This window comes from Natator depressus, chromosome 2 (assembly GCF_965152275.1).
Source record: "Natator depressus isolate rNatDep1 chromosome 2, rNatDep2.hap1, whole genome shotgun sequence".
NCBI classification, from domain to species: domain Eukaryota; kingdom Metazoa; phylum Chordata; order Testudines; family Cheloniidae; genus Natator; species Natator depressus.
In genome coordinates this window covers 119,613,443-119,639,769 of record NC_134235.1, presented here as the reverse complement: position 1 = coordinate 119,639,769, position 26,327 = coordinate 119,613,443, and the positions used below count along the sequence as shown (strand labels likewise).

At 36.7% G+C, this 26,327-nt stretch overlaps 1 protein-coding gene across 1 annotated transcript in view; it reads left to right on the top strand.

Annotated features, from left to right (window-relative positions):
* The window catches only part of RELCH (RAB11 binding and LisH domain, coiled-coil and HEAT repeat containing), a 120,095-nt gene that overhangs the window by 38,407 nt on the left and 55,361 nt on the right, over positions 1-26,327 (top strand). The window contains exons 8-12 of the mRNA XM_074944972.1: positions 1,079-1,384; positions 8,539-8,614; positions 8,967-9,062; positions 18,336-18,448; positions 23,633-23,723. Of these exons, the coding sequence (XP_074801073.1) occupies positions 1,079-1,384; positions 8,539-8,614; positions 8,967-9,062; positions 18,336-18,448; positions 23,633-23,723 (682 nt within the window). The remainder of the gene's footprint in view (positions 1-1,078; positions 1,385-8,538; positions 8,615-8,966; positions 9,063-18,335; positions 18,449-23,632; positions 23,724-26,327) is intronic.

Genomic DNA, 26,327 nt, shown 5'->3' with positions numbered 1-26,327 from the left:
CCTTAATTTAAATATGTTTAAACAGTGAAACTAAAATGAACTTAAATACTTTTTGCTCTTCACTGTTGAACTGTTTGTGTTTGCATTTCTCTCTGAGTGGAAAATGAAAATCTGTAGAAGTCTGTTTCACTTCTGTCATCAATTTCTTTTGGTTTCCAAGTGCTGCAGTACTTGTGTTGCAAACACTGCTGAGGGGATGTTCATTTTAACAACTTTCTCCTTTTGAAATAAATAAAACCAAAGTATTAGTCTTGCACCAGCTTTTAAGTATCCCTTAAGTTACACAATAAGATTTCTTCAGAGTATGTATCTATATATACAAAAAGTGAATACCTCTCAGGTATTTTGTCAAAGTGTATAGGTACCATTTCAGGCCAGGTGAAAGTATATTAAATATTGAACTCTGAAAATTAATTCGGAGCCAAAACATCTTAAATATTAACTCCATACAGACTTGTGCTTCTTGACACTTTGTGTTTGTTCAATTCTTTGGGTTCAGCCCAAAACATACAAAGCTGAATCTTTCTACCCTTTCATTTTTAAGATCTTTCTGGCAACACCATTTCATTTTTCTTTACCAAAAAAGAGTACATCTACACTGCAAAAAAAACCCACCACCACTGTGGCAGTGAGTCTCAGAGGCCACGTCAACTGACTCAGGCTTGTGACTAAAAATAGCAGTGTAGACATTCTCACTCAGGCTGGACCCCTGGTTCTGAGAGGCATTCCCCTCACCAGGGGGACGCATTTCCCTAGCCCAAGCGGGAACATCTGCACTGGTATTTGAGCCCTGTAGCACAAGCCTGAGTCAGTTGGTCTGGGCTCTGAAACTTGGGTGGTGATGTTTGTTTGTTTGTTCTCTGCAGTAGATGTACCCTGTGAAAGGAGCAGAGCATAGTATGTCAGAGTGTTCACCGACACATCTCGTATGATACAAGATGAGACATTACTGAAGTTGTAAAAAAGAATTGACGTAGCATGTTCATTTACACCACAATATTTTCATATTTCAGTTGCCTGATTCAGATCTTCTTTTGAAAAGCTGCAAACAATGTAACATTTGTTTTTCTTCTTTTAGTGAAATAGACTTCCTCAAGAATGAAAACTTTGCTGTTCCAGTGGTTTGTGACTTAGTCCACTCCTCTTTAGACCAAGTGCCTCTCTCAGTTCCAGAGGACAATGGACGTTACTTAGATATCAAGAGTTCAGACAATGACAGTAAACATGGGAAAACTGAGGAACTAAGCCTTTCCATATCAGCTGAAGCAGATTCAAAGACACCTAAAGATGATACACTAAATTCTCTCCCTAGCAAAGAGAGAGAGAAATTGCCCTCTTGTGCTCTGTCAAATAAAGCTGCAATACACTTTGATAAACCTAATAGGTTAGTGATAAAAGTTTTAAACTGAAATGCTTTTTTTCACAGTAGGGAGATTTTTTTTTTTCTAAAAGCACAGTGCTACAGAGTTTAGTTCTTTTCTACCTCTTGCGTCCTAATTTCCAGTCTTTAATCCCTTCATTTAAGTATAATAGATGGCTTTTACAAATTTCTCTAAATTCTTTTGTATTTTGGGAAGGGTGTGAGTTCATTGAGTACATTTGTACTCAAGATGTTAAATTACACATTTTCAATTTTAAAACTAAATATTAAGAATTTTTTTTTTTTTTACTTCTGTCCACTCCTAAGTTCAGAATTGTAGGGAGAAAACACTGATATCAAAACAATGAATGAGGGGAAGGGGATGTTACTATTTTTTCCCTATGTTCCATCTCTTTTTAAAATCTATTCTGTTCTTCCTCCAGTGAGATGGAGGAGTTTGGTATTTAGGCATTGTTTAGAAAAATGCGTACTAATATAACTAAAGATGTTAACTCTATAATTACAATTTAAATGTCAGAAATATATGCATTTTACTGTCTTATCCTTTTAGGAAGGATGTCCTTAAAAGTCCAGTGACATTCAGCTGTTGGAGATTTGAGACTTGGATCTTATCACTAGAAACGTAGTATTAAAATGCAACCTTAGAGCACTATTCACTTATGTGAGATTAAATAAGACTTTACAGTCAGCATATACGCAGACACATTGTGTCAGCTGGTAATGGGTAAAACCTGGTTCCAGTCTGGCTTATTCATGACCATCTGATATTAAATTAGGCTATTGATATAATATGCATCACAGAAACTTGGTGGAACAATGATAACCAATAAGACACTGTAATAGCCGGGTACAAAATATATACAAATGACAGAGTAGGTCATGCTGGTCGGAGACGGCACTATATGTGAAAGAAAGCATAGAGTCAAGTATTGTAAAAATCTTAAATTAGTCAAACTGTATCACAGAATCTCCATGGATAGAAATTCCGTGCTTGAATAAGAGCATAGCAGTAGGAATATACTACTGACCACTTGACCAGAGTGGGGATGGTGATTGTGGAATGCTCAGGGACATTACAAAAACAGAAAAATCAGTAGTAATGGGGGATTTCAACTATCCCCATATTGACTGGGTACATCACTTCAGGGGTGAGATGCAGAGATAAAATTTCTAGCCACTAGGTAAAATTTCTAATGACTGCTTATTGGAACAGCTAGTCCTGGAACTCAGAAGGAGAGAGGAAATTCTTGATTTTATTCCTAAATGGAGCACAGGATCTGGTCCAAGAGGTGAATATAGCTGAACTGCTCAGTAATAGCGAACATAATGTGATAAAATTTAACTTTTTTTTTAGGGGGTGAAATGTGAAAGAAACCCACCATAGTAGTATTTAATTTCCAAAGGGGGAACTACACAAAGATGAGGAGGCTAGTTAAATGGAAATTTAAAAGGAAACAATCAAGAGTGAAATACCTGCAAGCTGCATGGAAACTTTTAAAAGAGGCTCAAGCTGTATGCATACCCAAAACCAAACCAAAAAAAAAAAAAAAAATAGAGAACCAGAAAAATGCCCCCGTGGGTAAACAGAGTAAAAGAAGCTGATTGAGGCTTTAAAAATTGAAAGTCAGATCATAGTGAGGAAAATTGAAAGGAGCATAAACTCTGGCTAGTAGAGTATAAAAGTATACTTAGGCAGGCCAAAAAGAATTAGAAGAGCAACTAGCAAAAGACGCACAAACTAACGACAACAAAAATTGTAAGTACGTCAGAAGCAGGAAGTCTGCCATACAGTCAGGTTGGCAAGGCAAGGTCATTGTAGAAAAGCTAAATTAATTCTTTGCATTGGTCTTCACTGCAGAGGATGTGGGGGAAATTGCTACACCTGAGTCATTCTTTTTAGCTGACATTTAAGGAACTGTGCCAGATTGAGGTGTTGTAAAGGAGGTTTTGGAACAGATTGATAAGTTTAAATACTAGTAAATCACCAGGACCAGATGGCATTCACCCAAGAGTCCTGAAGGAACTGAGATACGGAATTACAGAACTATTAACTGTGATATGTAACCTGTCTCTTAAATCCGCCTCTCTGCCAGATGACTGGAAGACAGCTAGTGGAAAGCCAACTTTTAAAGTTTCCAGAGGCAACTTTTCTGAGCTATAGTCCTAGTTTCTTTGACCAAGATCTTCAATCTCATAGTCATCTCAGAAAAAGTATCCTTATCACGCTGATATTTTTGAGCATTGTAGTGGTTGGGAGAAAGAAAGAAACATGCATATAACCAATAAGAATATTGTAGTCCAAAAATGCTTAGTAAAGGAGTTTGTACAACTTCTAAAGTTATTGTTCTCATACAGAAACAGCTCTGAGTAAGATTGCCTTATGAGTTATTTCAGCTCAAAATTTTCCAACCAAAACATTTTCATACTGAAAAATGCTGAAAGCCAATTTTTTTCAAGGGAAACTGTTTTCAGTTGTAAAAAGAAAAGGAGTACTTGTGGCACCTTAGAGACTAACCAGTTTATTTGAGCATGAGCTTTCGTGAGCTACAGCTCACTTCATCGGATGCATAACATATCGTGGAAACTGCAGAAGACATTATATACACACAGAGACCATGAAACAAAACTTCCTCCCACCCCACTCTCCTGCTGGTAACAGCTTATCTAAAGTGATCATCAAGGAGGGCCATTTCCAGCACAAATCCAGGTTTTTCTCACCCTTCCCCTCCCCCCCCCCCCCCCCCCCCCACAGACACACATACAAACTCACTCACCTGCTGGTAATAGCCCATCCCTCTTTGAAACCTCTCTTTATAATGCGCATGATAATCAAGGTGGGTCATTTCCAGCACTAATCCAGGTTTTCTCACCCCCACTTGCATCCGATGAAGTGAGCTGTAGCTCACGAAAGCTCATGCTCAAATAAACTGGTTAGTCTCTAAGGTGCCACAAGTACTCCTTTTCTTTTTTCTTTTTACGAATACAGACTAACACGGCTGTTACTCTGAAACCTGTTTTCAGTTGTATCTGTCTATTTAATGGAAAATTTCAAAACTGATATTTTCATTTGAAAAACAACACTTTTGGAATTCTGCTTTTGTTCTGTACTTTTTTTCCTCTTGCCACAGAATGCAGTAGAAATTTTCTAGGTGTTTTTCCCTTTTTTCTGAGAGTGAATATGGCTGGGAAGTTTTTTCCCCAAAAACTTCCTCAGCTGTTGAGACGTTACTGGCAGCAGGGGAAATTAATCTGTAGTTTTCCTACTCTAACTTCTCAAAAGTTGTCAACATTCTGAAAAGTTGGAGTGAAGAAAGAGAAATGAAAATGTAGGTGGGGAACTCTGGACATTGTCTTATTGCAGCTTACCAAAAATGAAAGCAAAAAGAGGCAGAACTCACTTTTTTTAAACACTTCACTTTTTCTTGCAAAAAACAAATTCATTGTGAATCCTGTAAAATGGAAATAACTTCCATTTTTTGAAAAATTGCTGCTTCATATTTTGACTAGCCTCTAGTATTTTTCTTGAATATCCAATCTATTCATTCTTCAAAATGTAAGATTAATAAATTACTATAAAGTTCTAGTAAGAATAATCTTAACTTGCAGAAATTAAAATGCTTTTAAATGCTAGGTTTTAGATACAAACACGCATTATTTTAAATAAAGTTTTGAATGTGGAGTTCAATTCAGAATACACTTACGTGCATCCAATGGAAAACTTAAACCTGAAGGCATGTTTTTTCTTTCTAGGGAACAAAAGTAAATCACTAGCAATGGTAAGGGTAGCAAATTAACTTTAAAGCTAGAAACTAGAATACCTGCTCCTACTTTAGAAGAACTTTAGCTTCCTTGGTCTGTCATCTTTCAATCTGAATAAATACAGATGGATAGAGATGGTTTGTAGTCCTAATTTAGGCCGTGGTTCTGAAGAACTTTAGTCAGGCAGAGCCCTGAATCCACACAGAGTCCTACTGACTTCAGTGGTCTTCCTGAGCAGAGCCTATTGCAGGAACAGGCCCTAAAATCAAACTTGATTTTGCACTCAACAGAATAATTTATACTTAAAGGTAATATTTAATCCTCTCTTGGCAAAAGCAGAATGGACAGTTTTTAAAAGAAAGTTGGCTGGCAATTTCAGCTGAACATCAGTCAGTCTTTTAAAGGTGTTAAAAATATCGTATGGAATTAGATTTCAAAGAGCAGTTTTATAAATGTTGAGTTTAAACAGTAATTATCCAGAGTATTAACCCTAAAGGTTAAATATAGGTTTGCCAAAAGCTAGGATACATTGAAAACATGCTAGCTTCAAATCTTGTTACTTAGTAACTTATCTTTACATAGATGAAGTTAAAGGAATAGTCATTGCCTACTGTTAAAGGAATAGTTTTATTGTTTACAATAGGTTGCTATTCAGTGTTCTGAGAATTCCGTCATACAGTGGTGGCTGGATCTGTTCTAACAATTAGTCTAAATTAGTTTGAAATCTACTCCTCCTAACTAAGCAATTGTCAGATCAGAAGAATTAGATATTATTCTCCTGATCGTTCTTTCACTGCTAGTGTGTGGAAATTGCTAACTGTATTGATTTTGGAAGGAATTTCAGTTGCTGATTAAAAAAAATCCTTAAGTTCTTGAAGTCCACTACCCCTTTTTTGAAATGTCATTGACAATGTGTTATGGTTATCTAAATATCTTATATACTCTGTGGTGCTGTAAACCAAGGATGGTTGTCAATCCTTACATTCTATCAGGTATTCTGATGGACTGTATAATTAAACAATCTGTGGAATACTTAACAGGTTTTTAAAAATGATGCAGGCAATACAAGGAGGCTTCCAGTGTCCCTAGACTTCAGGAAAGTAAATACTCACATTCCAGATCAGGAAATATCAAAGAAGATAAATCAGTGGGAACACTTTAATTACAAAGCTCTACTTTCTGGGTTCGTGGTTTCTCAAAAGGTGTTCATATGTCTTCATAATTCTCATGGCAGTCCTAATGGATGGTGATAGCTATTTGCCATTTTCTTAATCATTCTCTGATCAGAGAAAGTTCAGAAGAGCAAGTCAAGTCTAAGAAGGCCCATTATTATTTTTTAGTTTCATAGATTCATAATTCCAAACAATGCTAAAAAAAGGTCAGTGATACGGCGTCAGTTTTATTCACTCATTGGCCAAGAAGGCCGTGGCTTTTAGACCTAGATCTTTTATCAAAACCTCATTCTCCCACTTGTCTAATGAGAAATTTCCCAACCAAAAGCTTAAGCCTGCATCCTGTTCCCATAGGATGTCCTCTATGACTGACTAAAACTAACAAATTATTGGAAAAAAAACCTGAAAGCTCTTCTAGTATCAAGGAAAATTGTATTAAAGTCACGTATGCCACAGTATGTATTATATTAAAATATCTGTGCAAGATAAAGCTCATTCTAAGATTTTACAGATCCTGGCGTTTCTTCAGGATAGTCTCTCTTAAGCAAACTCAAAGTACAAGCTTCAGCTTGATCAAGAGTGATAGGAGTAAGTGGGGCAGGTTTTCTTTTGTCAGCCCTATAGCATAAAATCTTGTAAAGCAGTTTCTCTAAACCCACATCTAGTCCCTATGCCCATGCTAAATCCTAAACTGTGTACAGCAAACCAAATATGCATAGTCGTTCTCAGTGCTTCTTGTCTTTTGAAGATGCTTACCAAATTGCCATCACTTTAATTACAGAAGAATTTCTAAATTTGGTGAGTTATCCACCAAACAGTTACAGTTTTCATAAGAAAAAGCAATCCGCTGAACCAATAAATTGTTAATACAAAAAAAAAAATGGGGTGGAAGATGTATAATTTGAGACATAGCTCAAACTGAATGTAGGGGTGAGCACTTAGAATAGATTAGCAACTAGAAAATATAAGACCTTATTTCTGTTTATATTCTATTCAGGTGAAAAGTGCTTGGGTAGGCATAAACTAGTTTGCCAAAATGCTAAATCTCGGAATAATTCAAAGCAAGATGAAGTTCAGCTGTAAGGCACCAGTACTCTCTGCCAGATAACCACTAGACCCAAGAAGGTATAGGCTTCTTACAAAGAAACCTTGATGGCAACAACTTAATCCTGTGTTCATACTTCTCTGATGTACAAGTTACACCTCCAGTGCATTTGGCTGAAAACAGGAGCACACTTTAGTGTCCCGCTTATCCTCGGCCTTATAGTACAGAAATGTGTCTAAATTAGAGGTGCTTTTCCTTCCAGTATAATCACATATTGTTGACTTCAGGATTATTGGACAAATATATGCTTAAATAAATGTATGTTTACCAGATTTCAGTTCTCTAAAATTGATTGATATCCATCAATTTTAAGTTTTTATACAGGATGGGATATTTCTTTTGTTGACAATTTGTGGCATATCTTATCTTCATGCTCTAGGGGAAAATATTGTTCATTTTAAATTCTTCCCTTTAAAAGTTGCTTTTAGCACAGAATTAGTAGGAAATTTACTGGCTGGCTTGGAAATTCTGGCTGGCTTTTCCAGATTACTTGAGTTTAGTGTCAAGGGTTATAATTGACTTCTCTGGTGTTGGCATTATTCGTATAGTAAGATGGAAAGTATCTCTGAGGCTTGTTGGATAGGAATATGCACAAGAAAATTAACTGAGGCAGAAATAGTACTTTTCCCTTGCCATTTGGCAGTTTGCAAAGATTGTATTTTTTTTCTAGCGCTGCTGGAGTTAACATAACTTCATTTTCTTCACTCATGAAGAATCATATTTTTTTGAATATGAATCATATTTTGAATCATATTTTTGAATCATATTTTTGTCTGTACAACATCATCATTCTCTATCTTCAAGAATGTGAGCCCTGTGGGAATAACTTGTGAATTAGAAAAATTGCATTTTTAATCCAATCCAAAATGGCAGTTAGTTTAAACAAAAAAACAAAAACTAGGGGTTTGCTAATGTTAAAATCTAGCTCAAATATGACTTCAAACAAGTTGAAGTTGCCCATATGCAACACAGAAAACATGCTTCTCAGATGTCACTATATATATATATATATATATATATATATATATATATATAATGACTAAAACTGAATGAATAACTAGGATTCCATCAATGTCAACTCTGATCTATTCTTTTCTTTTCTCCTAACAAAATTATTTCAGGAAGTTGTCACCAGCTTTCCATCAAGCACTACTATCTTTCTGTCGGATGTCAGCAGAGAGTCGTTTGGGATCAGAGGTATATTTCCCTTATCGTAAACAGAATACCCTTTTTTAATCTTCACTGACTGACTATCATTAACCAACCAATACCTCTAGCTTTTCACAAGACTTCATATACATATAAATTTCATAATAATCCTGTGCCCAAGTTAAGAAACAAGGCGTATGATTTGGTGAAATTTAAAGAGATTCTAATTTTGAGGTGTATTTATGTTCAATCACTAGTGATTATTTTTTATCGTTCTTGGAAAGTGTAGTCTCTGCTAAAAAATGTTTTAATAAATGAAAAAGTTTGCATTTCAGACTAACACAGCTGTTACTCTGAAACATTTCAGTCGCTGCGTCTCATAACAATAATTGGATTTTAGGTGTCTCGGATTGCAGATAGTGAAAAAAGTGTGATGTTAATGCTGGGACGTTGCCTGCCACACATTGTTCCTAATGTGCTGCTTGCAAAACGAGAGGTGAGAATCCAGAAATGTTTTCTATTTATTATTTTCACCATGTTGCCATTTTGTTCATTTTGAAGTTGTAGTGTTTTTATTTTTTTAAAGTCTGTTACTTGCAATCATATTCTTACTTTTGTGCATGCATCTCTGCTCCTAGAGAATGGTTTCACACCTCTGTCAGGTGAGTTCAGTAAAACTGCATGGTGTTTCATAATATTTCCTTTTATGCTTAAGACACCCATGAGCATTCTGCAAGGCTTAACTGTTACTGTAGGTCCATCTGTTTGTCACTAACTTTGATGTTTTATATTAGATAGGCCTATTATTAATGAGTATTCTTTCTGAAGCAGTTGGGATTCAAGTCTACTGATATTACAGTATGGGATTACTTAGTCTATCAAAAGATAGCAAGGATTAACTCAAGTTCATTTGGAACGTTAAATACTTTAATAGAATAAACATTTCAATTTATTATTCAACAATTTAACTTTATGTGGAAGAAATTACTGTTCAATCTTTTTCAAGATTAAACTAATCTTCCATATACTTTGTTTAAATTTGTAATAATAATTTAAAATTAAATGAAGATGTACTATTAATCTTGACTATAAATAGACTTGGGGTTCTACATATTCATGGATACTGTGGCAAACTCAAATAGAGTAAAGGAAGATAGACAACCCTGATGTGGATGTTTGCTTTATGACTTCATTGTAAATGTTACACATAATCATAACTACAAAAAAGTCAAGCAATAGATGGTCAGTTTGATTTTTTAATACTTGGAGATAAGGTTTAGTCTTTTTTAAAATATGAGGGAGAATGTTCACTATTCCAGTAATGGCATTCAGTTTTAGCCCTTATCTATGGGACCTACAGTATGGTAGGTTTATAATAATGCATTTGGCTTAAACCCATAAAAGGCTTTATCGAAAAATCCTTAAATCAAGAAATTTGTACTGATCCTTGAATGACATACGTTTCTGTAAATTGAGTGGTTTTCTGTAATTGATACAGTGCAATACCAACATGCATGGCATCTGAAAGTTTCAGAAAAATTATCCCAGGAAAGTCTTTTTATTGAATATTCTGTATAATGATGCTTCTGTTAAAATACCATTGCAAAATCAGTCTTTGGAATGTGCCAGGATCAGTGCTTAATTTCTGATGTTTGCAGTTCTGCTTGGCAGGTACTCCAGCTTCTTTTCACAGCTTGTAGCATAAGCGGTGTAATGCGTTAATATTTTTCTGACCTGTTTAGCCTATTTCCTACCTACTTTATTCTTGCAAAATCTAAAGGAATAAATCATTAAATGTATTCTTGCATTAAGAAAAATCACTTCAGAGTGCTTCTGTTTCAGTATGGTAGAAGACTTTAGAAGAAAACTGTAACTATATTGCATGGAGAGTTTATGCTGTATATTTCATTAAAACTTTTGCTGTCATAGGTATTAAGACAATAGTTTCTTCAGCGCAGCATTCTCTGAGCTAGGATTGGAATCTAGAGGAAAGATTAATATAGATTAACATCAATAGATTTATGAATATTAATATTATAGTAGTGGCCAGAGGCCCTAAATGGAATCAGGGTCCTGTTGTACTACACACTTTGCAAGCAAAGATAGATATTGTCCCTGTCCAAAATAAAAATTGACCATTTAAAAAGGTTTACGAATAAAATTTATGAATGTTTGACAATGAGTTTGTTATAACCACAACCATGTTTAAAGTATACAGTAATATTAATTTTGGCATTTTTAGTGTCTTATGCTTCCTGGTATCTACTGAAGGCCCAAAATATCAAATTGAAAATTAGTACTTTATTCTGTTTTGCAAAAATTGAGTTCTTGTTGGCTAATTTGGCGATGTTTAGGTACGTATTCAAGTTTAGCAAAACTTTAGAAGTCATTTCAAGGCATACCTTTAAGAAGCCCACTTAAATCTTTGTAGTAAAATGAGGTCTTGATTTTATTCCATCAGCTTGGGTTAGAAGTGCCTAAGGGTAGCAACAGTTGCTTGCTGGGCAATCACTTAGCAGTGACCTAATGGTTAAGATATGACGTAATATTGATAGTTTCAGAAAATTATCTGTGCTGCTTTGGTGGCTATGATTTAGGCTCTTGTGGCAAGTAAGATAAAGAGGAAGGGGAAAATTAAGGGAGTCTTGAGCATTCTGGGTTGGTAGCTGACATCACCGAAATTTATGTTTTAAATCATTTTTTAAAAGATGAGCTCAACTAGATAATAAAAACAGAAGTTTAAAAACTGATAAAATACTTGAACACCATTCAAATGAATGAAACTTTGCATTTTGATATTTTGCAAATTGCTATTCATATTTTTTTTCAATTGCGAATTTCCAGATAAGTTTCAAATACAGGTAATTGCTTGAAAATACACTCGTCTTGCATTGCACTCAGGCACAAAGTATTGTTAGCCAGATGCTGATTGGGCTGAGATGTAATGTTTAGGATGTCAAGATTTCATTCTGCAAGGACCTCTGAGCAGGTATAGGGCCTGCCACATGGCATTCCTTGCAGGAACTGGGCCTGAAATAATCTGTGTTTGGAGATATTTCTTGGATTGGCTTTATTAATTTTAATGCAACATTTAAGCTGGTTAGCAGCTGTTCAACTGCATTGATATTTGGCTAGCAGTAATACCACAAAATGAGATTTCTTTGACTAAGTCATAACTAGGGAACAGCGATATCTCTCTAAACCCTTGAGTAAGAAAGTACTTAATGCAGATTTAGTCAAAACTCAAAATTTTTTTCACCCTTTACAAGACATAAATATAAATAGTTCCCTGTGTTGAACTGTGGCACTGATCATGACATTGCTGTGTGTATGCTCTCCCATTGACTGCAGTGGGAGTTCTCTGAGCAGAGTGCAGACAGGAGAAAGCCCTCTGGCTGTAGCATCAGGATCTTACTGCTCTTAAACTTTTTAATTAAAAATGAATAAGCTGTACTTGAACCTTCATACCTTTAAATTAGCAGACTGCATTGTTTTATTAACTGTAGGTTAACTTCAAAGATTTTGGTGGTCTGTAAGTCTATGTACATAAAATTTGTACAGAATTGAGGGAAAGGGATATAGCTCATTACCTTTCCAAGAAAACAGAAGACTCATCACTGACTTTTTTACCCTTATCTCTTAAAAACAAACATTTTTAATTCAAATCACCAAACCTCTGTGCCCAACTTTTCTTAAATCATTCTCTTCAAACCAGGTTTCATGTAACCTACAGAGGGCAGCAAAAACAGTTATACAGACAGTGCAGTCAATGATTTATTGAATCTTCTCACATTTTCTTACAGCATGTTGCTGTCTTGTGTGAAGTTGATTTCTGAAGAATACAACTCTGGTGTTGCTAATTATTTTTTCTTTATGAAAATGGGGAGGAAATGCAATGCTAAGATCTTACACAACAACCAATGTAGAAGAGGTGCCAGTCTTGACAATCTGGGAAAATAACATAAAATATGCTGTATATTTTAAAAAGATTTGCATGAAGATGTAGAAACTGCTATTTACAGATGTGTTGAGACACTTTTTCATTCTCAGCCTTTTTCAGGCACTTAATTCCAAAAACAAAACTCATATGGGCTGAGATGTTGTTGCTATCTTTTTCAAGCTAATTTCTGTGTTTTGGAAGTCTGATTAAAATATTGGTATTGTTTTAAAACTTTCAAAATGTGGTATAAAAATCTAAGCATCTAAATAAGTGGCTAGATTTTCAGATACAATACACTAACCTGACCATCTGGCCACTTATTTTGATTCATAAATATAGCTGTGGGTGCCTAACTTTGGGTTCCCAAATCTGAAATTAAAATTTTGGAGTAGTTTAAATAACAGAAAATAGTCAAATGTGCCCAGATGCTGACTTAATTATAGGTATCTGGAAATACGTGTATTGATATTTATGTAACATATTTGAGTTTGTTTTAGTATAGTATCAGGTTGTCAAACTCCCAGCCTGTAGACTGGTTCTTCTCTGCTTAATGTACTTGCCTCCCTCATCCCCTAATATCACCCTGTAAATATGATCAAATATAACTGTCTTAGACCGAAATAGCTTTGAGAGGTCTGAAGCATCCCAGTTCATTTCAACGTCATGTTAACTCTGAAACTTGTTCCTTTAATGGGGTTATCTTTTCTTTTTGAAATGTATATATTCATAAATAAATCTGAGCAAAGTTGAATTTTGCTCGCTTAGTTACCACAGCTGTATGCATAAACGACACATAAAGGATGTAAATAAGTGGTCATAAGTATCCTATATCAGTTTTTCCCCCCACTCACTCTTTAATTATGCAAACCTCCTAGTGGCATCCCTGACAGATTTCAGGTGGATTAGTGGATCATGTTACCAGCCCACGAGCCATAATTAGGAATGTAATAATTTGACATACCTCCCCCCATGTTGAATGTGTGATTAAATGGTGGCATTCATCGAAAAAATAATACAAAGGTGTAGAGATAGAAATATATGTGAAACACTAGCATGGGATAGCAGTAGTGTCGCATACACTGCAATTGGTTATTACAATCAAGCAGGTTTTATTTCCTCTACCCCTTTTTTGGAGGAGTTTCAGCAAAGAAGTTGCATACAACATCATTTGAGAATGTAAACATACATGAGTAGAGAAATCTAAAAAATATGGTTCCCATCCTATCCTGAGGTAAAAACACTGAAGACAAGGCACGTTAGTTTTACCATGAGGTAAACTAGGCAAGGTCAATCACTGGTGGGATTATCGCATTGACCTCAACTAGTTTACTTGGTGATAAAACTAATGTGCCTTGACTTCACTGTGTTTTTTACTTTGGAATAGCTCATGCGCATAGGTTATCCTCTGGTAAAAACTCACCGTTTCTTAGCATTGAAGACCAGGCCTCTGACATGTGATTTTACATTTCCAGTTGCATTCATCATGTCACCTGTGTTGGGAGTTGGGCAGTGACAGTGTGCTCAGCAATCTAAAGGGAGAAGTGTCTCACTTCTGAAAACCACCTCTTCTGGTAGTGTTGACTGGCATCAATAAAAGTTTAATCCAGTCCTCTTTAGCCAGAGATAGTGCAGAAAGGAGGGACTTATCAGGGCTGAACAGGGGCATTGAGGACCCCAAGTATAGAGCAGATGAAGAAAGTAAGAAAAATATTTGAAAATCACTATCTTCTCACATTTTATCTTTTCAACACAAGTGGTATTTCTTCCTGAGGAAGGCAAAAGATTATTTTTAATAACACTGGAAGTCCCTCTCCTTGAATGCTAGGCACTATATATAGGCTCCATAGTGCTAAACAACTTTCTCTAACGTTTTTTGTTGAAATTAGTAGCCTGGGAACTTGGCTTTGTGTGTTTCCTGCTTGGAAAATGTAACATTTTCTAAAACATTTACTGTGCCATTGTTGCAAATCAAAAATCTTAGATGCTTATGGTCTTTACTGAATAAATATGCATCCAAAACATAAGAGCTAGTAATAGAAAGAAGTTTCTGTCTGTAGGATAACCACTCCTGTACAACTGTTTTCTCCCTTCTCTTTTCTGATTGACTGGAGAAGAATCAGCCATTTTTCAAGACTTTGAGAGACTTGACTTGTCCTGTGCTATCCACATGCAGCAACTATTTAACTCCTCACATCCCCCACAGGAAATCACCTCTTAGCTCCACTTGTACCCTCCCACTCGTCTCCCTTCATTAATTATATGGGAAAACACGATAGGACACCACTACTCAAGAAGATTTCTCACTGTTTCTCCACTCCCCTTAATAGAAGGAAGTATAGAAGCACTGATTCAACGATGCAGAGAACGCTCGATTCTCCCATAGTATGCACGAAAGAATGTGACCAATGGACAAGGAAACACAACTAATTCCATCTGCTATAATAACCAGCTTTCTGCAAGGTAAAGAATTAGCCTTGTATCTGCCCCATGTCAATGGTTTTAGGTTCCTCATCAGTCTTCCATACAAGAGAAAGTTAATATCTAGGTGTATATTAATCTAGGTTTGATCCTGTGATACCCATTGAGTTTATAAATGATCATTTTTATCAAATTTTTCAGTTAATTTAAAAAAAAATTTTTTTTAAAGGAAGCTTTAGGCAGAGATTTTTCTCCAGGCGCTTTAGATCAGCCAGAAGAGTGGAAACTCCACAGATCTTCATCTATCCAAAAGACCATCATAACAGTAAAGATCCAGCATGCTAAAAACCCTATTTCTCCTTTCTCAATAGTTTTTAAATAAAACTAAATATTCTTCTACACAGATCAAGGAAAGCTGAAGAATTAATGGGCAGAATATCAAGATAACATTGGCATATGGCAGACTGCAGGAAAATGAGACCAGAATATTTTTTTAAATATATAAAGGTCTTTCCAATACACAGTACCCATTGTAGGGAAATTGTATCCTACATACTACAAAATCTGATCAAATTTTATTGTCTTGAAGAGATCTCAAATTTCTGTATAGTGGTAGATACGCTGGAGGGTAGGCATAGGACAACAGAGGGACCTAGACAAATTAAAGGATTGGGCCAAAAGAAATCTGATGAGGTTCAACAAAGACAAGTGCAGAGTACTGCACTTAGGACAGAAGAATCCCATGCACTGCTACAGACTAGGGACCAAGTAGCTAGGCAGCAGTTCTGCAGAACAGGACTTAGGGGTTACAGTGGATGAGAAGCTGGATATGAGTCAACAGTGTGCCCTTGTTGCCAAGAAGGCTAACAGCATTTTGGGCTGTATAAATAGGAGCATTGCCAGCAGATCGAGGGACGTGATCATTCCCCTCTATTCAGCATTGGTGAGGCTTCATCTGGAGTACTGTGTCTAGTTTTGGGCCCCACACTCAAGAAGGATGTGGAAAAATTGGAAACAATATAGTGGAGGGCAACAAAAATGATTAGGGGGCTGGAGCACATGACTTATGAGGAGAAGCTGAGGGGACTGGGATTATTTAGTCTGCAGAAGAGAAGAATGAGGGGGGATTTGATAGCTGTTTCCAGCTATTTGAAAGGGGGTTCCAAAGAGGATGAATCTAGACTGTTCTCAGTGGTAGCAGATGACAGAACAAGGAGTAATGGTCTCAAGTTGCAGTGGGGTAGGTTTAGGTTGGATATTAGGAAAAACATTTCCCTCTAGGAGGGTGGTGAAGCACTGGAATGGATTACTTAGGGAGGTGGTGGAATCTCCTTCCTTAGATATTTTTAAGGTCAGGCTTGACAAAGCCCTGGCTGGGATGATTTAGTTGGGGATTGGTCCTGCTTTGAGCAGGGTTTGGACTAGATGACATCCTGAGGTCCCTTCCAACCCTGATATTCTATGATTTTATTAATACGAGCTAACACTTTTTGAAGAAGGGGGAATATGACAGCCATCATGGTAAAATCTGTTCGTTTTTTGTAATACAATTTTAGAATCCGCTGCATCAAGAAATCAGACGCTTATTTTTCCTTTGTGCAGTACAAAACAAAAATATACAACGAACCCTTTAAAAAAAAAAAAAGACTATCAGATTTTTAAATGCGGCAAAATCCCAGAGTCTTTCGTATATAAAATAAAATCTAGCATTCAGAGTTCTAGAAGGGAATAAATCTTTGAAGGAAGAAAGTTACAAAGGGTATAGCACAACAGCTAATTAAATAAAAGGTAACTTTAACAAAGTGCACACATTTCTGTCTTGGGCTATAAAAAGTACCTGGTCACATCATTATCTACCCCCACTCTCCTTTGGATTTTGCAAGAGTAGATGAGACACTCCCATGTCCCCTCCAGTCTGTAATGAATAAGAACCTGTTTTACTTATGGTTTTCCAAGCTGTACCTCATTTGGGATAAATTTTACCTGTAGTTACCTCAGTTATGTGTATTTAATGTATATACGTGTCTCGTTGAAATCCTCAGGTGAAAAGCTGCATAAGTGCAAAACATTTTTATTAAATCTGCCTCAAAAATCAAACTGCAAAGATAGCTCTTCCATTGGCAGGAATTGGCCAATTTGTACAACACTCATAATTTTATAATAAAATCTACTATCAATAGAGAATCTGAAAAATCAAGAAAAGTAAGCTTGTATCACTGAAATGTTATCCTTTCCATCATATCTCTAGTCCATCAGTATCATTTACTGAATTAGAAAAAGTTCCCATTCAAAAAGTCTGATCAAGCAGAAACTCAAGTCTCCATGCAAAGTTACCAGAGCAGCAGTGTCTTCCAATTTCTGTTCTTTATTCTAGCTTGCTCTTCATTGCTTGTTAATCTAAAAACTGCTAAATGAGCACACCAAAGGGGGAAAATGAATTACTTGCATGTTGCGAGCCCTTTTCATTTTTAATGATGTTATCTCAGCAGACCCTTCTTTCTCTGTCTACCCTGCCATGAAGTTTCTCTCCCTAACCTTCATTTTGAATTAGGTGGTAGTTGTGCTGTTATCAAGTGGGGGCCTAAGATGATTGAGGTCAAGGAAAGGGATTTCCAGTCCATATTTTTAAAAATTGTTTCCTCTGAGAATGAATATCATCAGATTTTGAGGGAGGGGGGGAAGGCTGTTTACAGTAGTAGGAACCTCTTTCCTTTCCTCAAAATCTGATGATATTCATTCTCAGAGGAAACATTCTCAAACAGAAGTTTGTTTCTGTGGGAATTTTATTGCTCTGGGAAGAGAATTCAATTTCAAATTTTTCCTTTTTATTGAAAAATCCCCTTTTTAAAAGCATACCGTACTTCATATAAATACCATAGGGGCCTGTTTGTGCAAATTCTTGCACCACGTATTGCTCTGACACTTTGATTCAAATGTACAATCAAAATTATGTGAATGGGACACTCTTTTTCTCTTTAAATCCATGTTGACACAATTAGCCTCTCAGAATGAGCTTTGTGTAAGCTTTAAAACTTTTTAACCAACATATTTTGTTCAATTGATTAAAAGTTCCTGCAGAAAATGTAAATTAAACTTTAATCATCACTGTCCTAAAATTATTAATAGAGGTGAGCTGCAAATATTAATACTAATAACCTTGGTAGGGTTTTAAATTTTATGTGCTGAATTCTTGAAATCATGAAAAGGAGGCATTTAGCACATAATTTTCTTAGGTTTTTTAGCATTTTCAGGTCACTTTATAAGAGAGAGACTTCAATTAAAATGTCTTCTGTTTCTGTTTTGCTGTTGTGTGGCTAGATATATCATTTCACTTTCTTCTGCCATTAATGACTATTTGCCCAAAGCATTTTTACTTTGTTTGGTTTTTCCTCCACCCACAATTTTTTTTAGGAATTGATTCCACTCATACTGTGTACAGCCTGCCTCCATCCTGAACCCAAAGAGAGAGATCAGCTCCTACACATACTGTTCAATTTGATCAAACGACCAGATGATGAACAAAGGTGTGTGTGTGTTGGGCCGGGCCGAGGGGTACTTTTTCTTATGACAGAGAAGCAGGTTTAATGGAAACTGGATACTCTTACACAGCTATTGATTGATTTTCATTCAGTTCACATTGTATTAACAAACTAATGTGGACTTTGGGACTTTCCATTTCTATGATTTGCACTTCCGTGTGTAATTTATAGTTACTGAAATGTAAGAATACACTCTGCAAACTTCAGTGTAATATTTCAGTTCCTTTAAGAAAAAAGGTGAACTGAAATGTTTTTTTAAATAAGCTTAAGATCATAAATCTAAGACTTGTGTAGATATATTGATATGCCAGTCTTTTAAAACTAGTTCCCTCATCACTCACCTGTCAAGACCCCTAGGTCCTTAGTTTCTCTCCAATATGTAATTACTTCACTGACACCTAAAGTAGTGTTAGGAAAGCAGTTCCTGCTCTTCAGGGATCAGTGATGTCAGCTGTTGCAAGAAAATTGCAGAAAACTTAGGGTCTAAAGTCTGGTTTTGGCAGGTAAGACTTTTTCACTTAATGTTGAAACTGTTTGTAGTTTTTAGCTTTACATATGTGTTGTGTTAATGATTTAGGATCTCATATAATGTAAGTTAAAAAAAAAAAAAAAAACCTTTAGTTCTCCATTAAGCAGTACTCAGGAAGTATTGCTTTGTGTTCCCTTTTACTCTCTCTTGTTAAGATTATCCTTAAGGTTGAAAGACAGTACTCTGGCTGGTGTGTTTCCTTCTTTAATAATGGAAAGATTTTTTCATAACCATTTGTCTGGAACATTTCTCTTCCCTTTTTTTTTTTCTTTTCATTAAGAAGACCTACTCTAAAGCATTTTGAACTGTCATTGCTTTGTGCTGTCTTCTCCTGAGTCAGGTATAAAGAATTTATTTTCTATGTGTTTACTTAAATATTTTCTCTGCCATCACAACATTCTCATGTAACAAAGGAGTTTTAGCTATATCAGTTGTTCACATGATATATATTAGTGTCTACGAGCAGTTGATAGTGAGATGTTTCTCTGTCCACAAAACCTGGAAATTGCTACCTACATCATAGGGTCTCCGAAAGCCTGTATTGTAAAGGGTGAGTCCTTGTTCCTTTTCAGGATCTTCAGGCTTGTGAATTTCACCTCCAAAATATTCAGTGCTCTATACGAAAAAGTTTTGGATGTCCCAATACAATTTGTGTTGCTAACATTATTCTGTACTTTTTTAATATATAGAACTGCACAATTTTGTTGTAAGATTTTAGTCATTTGTGATCCAAATATTGCAGTTTTATCAAGCTGAGTTTCTGGGAGCCTCTTTACAGCTGTAATTAGACATCTGATTTCCAGCTAATAAAAGTGAAGTGAACCAACAATATTTTGCTTAAACTTTCACATTCAGCCCTTTACTATAAAATATGGGATGATATCTGAAAATTTCAGGTGTCAATTTTCCAGCAGAAAATATCAGAAAAATATTTCCGCAATACCATCCAACAAAGTTCATATCTTATAAGTAAAGTTAGTAAACATTCTAATATTCCTCTGATTAGCTGATCTCTGTGTTCAAACTTCAGTTGTCTAGTTAAATCCAAATTTTACATCCCTAGAATCCTAACAAATGTATGAACCTAAATCAAAATAAGATTCTGAGTACAAGCAGGAAAGTGTTTCTTCTTCAACACTGACTGCACAGTCAACATTTTACCCAAATTTTATTTATATTATGTGTTAACGGTGTACAACCACTTGTCAGGAGGATCATGCAAGTGGAAATAGTCAAAACCATTCAGACATAATGATTTGAAATGGTAGTGTCAGTCTGCTCTGTTAGGTATAGTGTTCATATGCTACTCAAGATCAACCACTGTGTAGAGACCTACAGTATACAATATCTCAGATGGGTAATGGATGGACTTTCATAAGTGCCTTGGGGGGTCGGGGGATTGGTGTATCAGTTCAGCAGGTTTAGTTCCATTTTTTTCTTTACATAAAAACATAAGGTGAAATGTGACATTGACATGCTATAGTGTGATCCCATTTGTCATTGAACTATTAATAGCTAGTTGAACATTGGTGAATTATACTTATTACACACTAACTATATAGTGTAATAGACAGAGGATTTAATTACATATGCTTGACTCTGTACACACTATCCATGGGTAGTAAACACATTAGCCCATAAGCATTTTGCCACCAATTTCTATGTATTCATCATATGTACAAACATGAAAGAGCTTGTTTTAGTTTATTATTAAGAGCAGTGAGGCTATATATACAAGAGTGTATAGGTTTTACCAAATATTTAATAAATATCTGTATGGAAACTATTTCAGACTTCCATTTCTTGACAATTTTAAAGTTGTTTTTGGGTGCCTTTCATATTAACTTCAAAGACAGTTTCAGGAAACTCCAAAAAGTGTTCATATTTCCATGTTCCCTTTTGAAGTGTGCATTAAAACTCAGTTTCCAACCTCATAAGAGACTTTTGGATCCTGAGCTAACTTGGTTGCAAGGTTAGGAGGGCACAGAATTGTTTTCAGGTCAACAGTTGAGTTAAAAACATCAAATAACCCTTCCTAGTATTGACACAATTCCAGCACAAAGACGTGCTGTATTCAAGTTCTATCACAACTGCATAATTGGATACTGCAGTGAAACTTTTCATCAGTATACTCTCTTTTTATGTTGAGGGGCAGCTGAGCTGTCCAAGCTGAAAAAAGAACCAACTGCAGACACTTGCAAGCTACCTTACTATTTTGTCATATCTCACAATTTTAAGATTCTTTGGGGAAGATCACTATTGCATCTCTCCTAGAGATGAGTTTTGACTAGCTTGATTCTTATTTAATAATTCCCTTTCCTTTTATCCCCTTCCTTAACTTTAAAGGTCTGTTGTTTGTAGTAGAGACTAAAGAAGAAAACCAGTTCACTCTGACAATAGGTTTTTCCCACCATTCCTTACACCTTCCTTAATACGTAACATTCCCTTTGTGAAATCATTCTGATGTGGGTGTATCCCTCCTTTTCAGAGGACTGGGTGATGGATTAGTGTGTAGGTGAGAAATAACCAGCAGAAGCCCTGCCTTTCAACCTTAAGGACATATTGTGAACTGCATTAAGAATGTGTAGGCATGACAATAATTAACATCATAAATTGATGTATTCTTGATTTGTTTCAGTAAATGTGTAAATTCACAAGTAGATTGGTAAACTTACTGGAGGGATGGTATTATATTCATTCTATGCTAAGGTGTTAAAATGTACACATTTATTTTGGCTGCTGACATGGCTAGTAGAACGTAACATTCTATTAAGAGCAGCTATGAATGTAATCATTACGTTACTTGCAAAGTTATTTAAACCCCAGTCTTATCAACTCATGCAAAAATAGGCAAAGTTGTAGCAAGATAGATGTCTATTAAGTAGAAGTTGGAATGTCACAAGTGCTAGCAAAGGAGAATCCACAGGTGCTTGTGACTTGACCCTCTTGTGTGTTCTGGATTCAGACCTCAAAAATACCTCCTTACAGATGTCTTACCATGGTTCTGTCTCTTGAGTCTCTGTCCACGCCTCCTCTTAAAGGGTAAGGAGGCACATACACACTCTGCTTGGATTCTGGTTTCGTATGTACATCTTTAGAAGAGGAGACGATGTTTTAAACCACAGTTAAACTTGAACTCAAATATTGGAAAACATTGCATTGAGGCTCTGGTATTCCCAAGTGGTTTTTGAAGAATTTTCCTATCCTCCTGCTTGCATGGTGCCTCATGAGCTAGCTTTTTATTTTAAAATTGGTCTTTTTGGATGTAGATGTAGCCATTCAACTGGTAATCAAGAGCCATGGGAAGGAGGTAAAACTTGGTCAAACCTTTTGCAGTAAAAACTTGAAATATATAACATTTTTGCAGCTCGGGGAGGAATAGTTTTGCTTTCGTAAACTGGGTGTATGGATAGAATCCCTAAAGAAATTCAGATTTCTTTAAGTTTTTAAACTAAAGTGATTGCATAGTCTGATTAAATTCTCTAACGGGTCACAGTTTTGTCAGCCTTTTACAAACTTGAGTATGTCTGAAGATTTCAGATACCTTTCTGACTGAGTAATAGGATCATTCTTTTAAAAGCCCATGTGACCAAATTTGTGTCAAAAGCAGTAGATTAAATAAAACCTTCTTAACTTTAGATTTACTTTATTTGAGCTGACCATTTTCAGAAAACACTAACAAATACTTCTGTTACAAACAGTGTTTCCATGTTTTCCATGAACAGCCTTAATCCATAGTCTGGCATATTATACCATCACAACAGTAAAATATTAACATTCTCTACTTTCAAAATTAGACAAAACAATTACTTTGCAAATGTTTAAATTCTTGAAACATAGAATTCCAGACTTCCAAGTTATAATTACTCTTACCAGCCTTCTGACAAGAATTGAGTCCACATATTATGAACGAGAATTTTATCCACCTAAAAAAAAGTGTTTGTGTATATGTATATATCATGAAACCACTTCTCAAGGAAAATTCAATTACTGCTATTAACAAGGTTCATCAAGCATTTAAGGCACAAAATGTTATGTAGTAGTGCACTTTTTTTACTAATGCATTGATATTCTAACAGTATTAGAAAACTAACAAATAGTAAGGGGGCTTAATTATTGATGATGTATATCTGAGAATAGATATCCTCTAAATCATAGGTTCTCAGCCTTTTCTTTCTGAGGCCCCCTTTAACATGCTATGAAAATTCCATAGCCCACGTGTGCCACAAGAACTGTTTTTTCTGCATATAAAAGCCAGGGCTGGCATTAGGGAGTAGCAAACAGGGTAGTGCCTGGAGCCCACACCACAAAGGGTCCCTTTGAAGCTACATTACTCAGATTTTGGCTTCAGCCCCGGATGACAGGGCTCTGGGCTTCAGACCCATGCAGTGGGGCTTCAGCTTTCCGCTCTGGGTCCCAGCAAGTCTAAGGCTGGCCCTGCTTGAGGGACCCCCTGAAGCCTGCTCGCAGGCCCCCAGTCAGCCCCAGATCCATGGATGAGAACCACTGCTCTAAATAATCCTTTCAGCCTATTATATCTTCTTTTCCTAAAAAGCAGATATAAAATGGAGGCATAAAATATTTATTGTAGGAAAACATTAGGGAAATGTAAACAAGTTAAAGATTTTGATGTTTTTCAGACAGATGATATTGACTGGTTGTGTGGCATTTGCTCGACATGTTGGACCAACACGTGTAGAAGCTGAACTCTTACCACAGTGTTGGGAACAGGTAACTGAATATTTCATGCTTACAACAGTAGAGTTTCTGCAGTTTACTAAGGATTTGTTTTAAACCTGCTTATTATGCAGATTTAAAACACAAACAAGGAAGTATTTCTTCACACAGTGCAGTCATCCTGTGGAACTCATTGTCAGGGGATGTTGTGAAGGCCAGAAGTATAACAGGGTTAAAAAAAAAATTAGATAAGTTCATGGAGGATAGGTCCATCAGTGACTGTTAGCCAAGATGGTCAGGGAAGCAGCCCCATTCTCTGGGTGTTCCTAAACCTCTGACTGCTACAAGTTGGGACTAGACAAGAGGGGATGGATCACTCGATAATTGCCCTGTTCTGTTCATTCCTGAAGCGTCTGGCACTGGCCACTGTTGGAAAACAGAACACTAGGGTAAATGGATCATTGGACTCACCCAGTGTGGCCCATTTTTATGTTCTGAAAATATTTTTGATGTATGGAGACACTTCCATCTTATTTGATAACATATTTTTGTGCAGCATTGATAGTGCAAGAGCCAAGAAAAAGGAAGCCAGCCAAAGAGAATTAGGGGATTCTAGTTATCTGTAATATACTACATAAAAAAACTTATTAAAATGCCAATTATGCTTTGTAGGACAGGCATTACAGGGAATAGGAACTTGCATTTCAAGTATGTAAATGATCATTTCCAGTATATGATTCTCTAAATTCCATACCTTAAATATTAGTTGGAAGAATATTTCGATCAATTTTGGTCAATGATGTGTCATCTGATACCCCGAGAGTGTTCATTATAATTACAAATCTCTAATATTTAAGAGCTTAGCAATCCTAGCTGAAGTGTAACAGAACAATTTTAGTATTAAAGTAGATATGAAGCTGGGAAAAAAAGCTTTTAAAGGGAATTAATGAGATGTATTTTCTTCAGGTATGTTGGTGTAGGTCCTACTGTAGGTGCAGATGTGCCTCATGAGCCCAAGCTCTAATTTTTTTGAATAGCAGTGTCTGAGGACTGCACATACACAGTGTGATTCCTTGTGCTCCTGCATGAAGGCATAAAAGGTGGCATAGCTCAGTTCCCTCTTACCACCATGGCAGGAAGATGAAATCCAGCAAGTCCCTAACCCTCTGACTCTCTTCAGAGACTCTTAAACCAGTTCTTTTCCAACCTATTGGGTGACAAAAATCTTAGTTTCAGTCTGTTGATTCCGCTATACATCTTCCTGTAGAGCGGCATGAGGCACTTTGTGCCAAGCACCATATCTCATGGCAGAATACATGAAACCTCAGGTTTCAAACTCTGTCCATCCTGCAACAGACTGATCCCAATCAAAGATGTCAAAGCCAGTGACTCTCCTGCCTAAGAGAGAGCAGCATCTTGGACATGTGCTCTATATTTAAGTTCTTCTCTGTCAGGACCTGCAAGTCCAATGACTCTCTGCTTAAGCTACATCTGCTTGAAACAGTCCATGCAGGTGACTTTGGAGTGACAGTTACGATCAGAGCAAGACCAGATAAATGACCATTGGCTAGCACTCCCTGGAGCACACATCATGGTGTGGGTTCAGGCAGTGGAAGGGAAGGCCAAGAGGGTACTGGCAGAGTTGGCAGAGACTGCCTCAGTGTTGACTGTCCAAGTACAGGCTACTCTAGCTCCTATACCAACTGCCTCAAAACCAGCACCTCAGTCATTAAACTTGGTACCGACACCCGCTCCTAAATGGGACACCAACTCAGTCAGACCAAGCTAAATAACTCCAAGACCAAAGGGAAATCCCAGAGGGAGAAAATGAGACATCACTCCAACAAGAGCAAAGCTTCAAGCAGTCAGTCAGGACGAGAGACCCAGCACCAATCCCAGTATTCGTTCCCATGACTGGGCTGAGCAAGGAGCTGGGATATGTAATAGAGGTGTCTGTATCGTCTCTAAAGATGTTCCTGGTATGCTACCTTTTAAAGAAGGGATACTATTCTTTGCCATTGCTGACTAATTCCTTGTCTCCAACATCAAGCAAAATCACTCTATCTTGCCATCAGAGAATGTTGCAAGGAAGGATATCAGGGAGCCCCATTAAGAGTGCCAGTGCAGGAGTGGTACCTGGCTAACCAGTTTCACTATGCCAATACACTTTTATAGCATGCTACATAGACCCCAGTGGTCTTATTGGAAACTGTCCACCCATGTGTCCGAGCAGATTAGCCTCCCCCATTTCTGGGAAAAGGAGGAAATCACGTGCTCTGATGGCACCATACACCAAAACCAGACATGGATCCGTACCCATAGGAACAGGAGATGATAGAGGGACAATGACACTCGCCATCCTCTCCCAACGAATCCTCTTCACTGGATGCAGTAATAGCACCAGCAGCAACAGAAGACTTTAAAGACTTCCAGGACCTCCTGTCTCAAATTGCGGAGACGCTGGACGTTAAGACTACATTCATGCAAGGAAAGTCTCACAAGCTCCTTGGTGTCCTGAGTGTGCTGACACAAGCCAGGATTGCCCTCCTAAATAATGAAGGAATCTGAGAACTGTCAAATGAGACTTCAGAGGCACCGGCCACTCTTCTTCCTGCCTCCAAGTGCTTGGAGAAAAAGTATCAGATGCCCCCAAAAGGA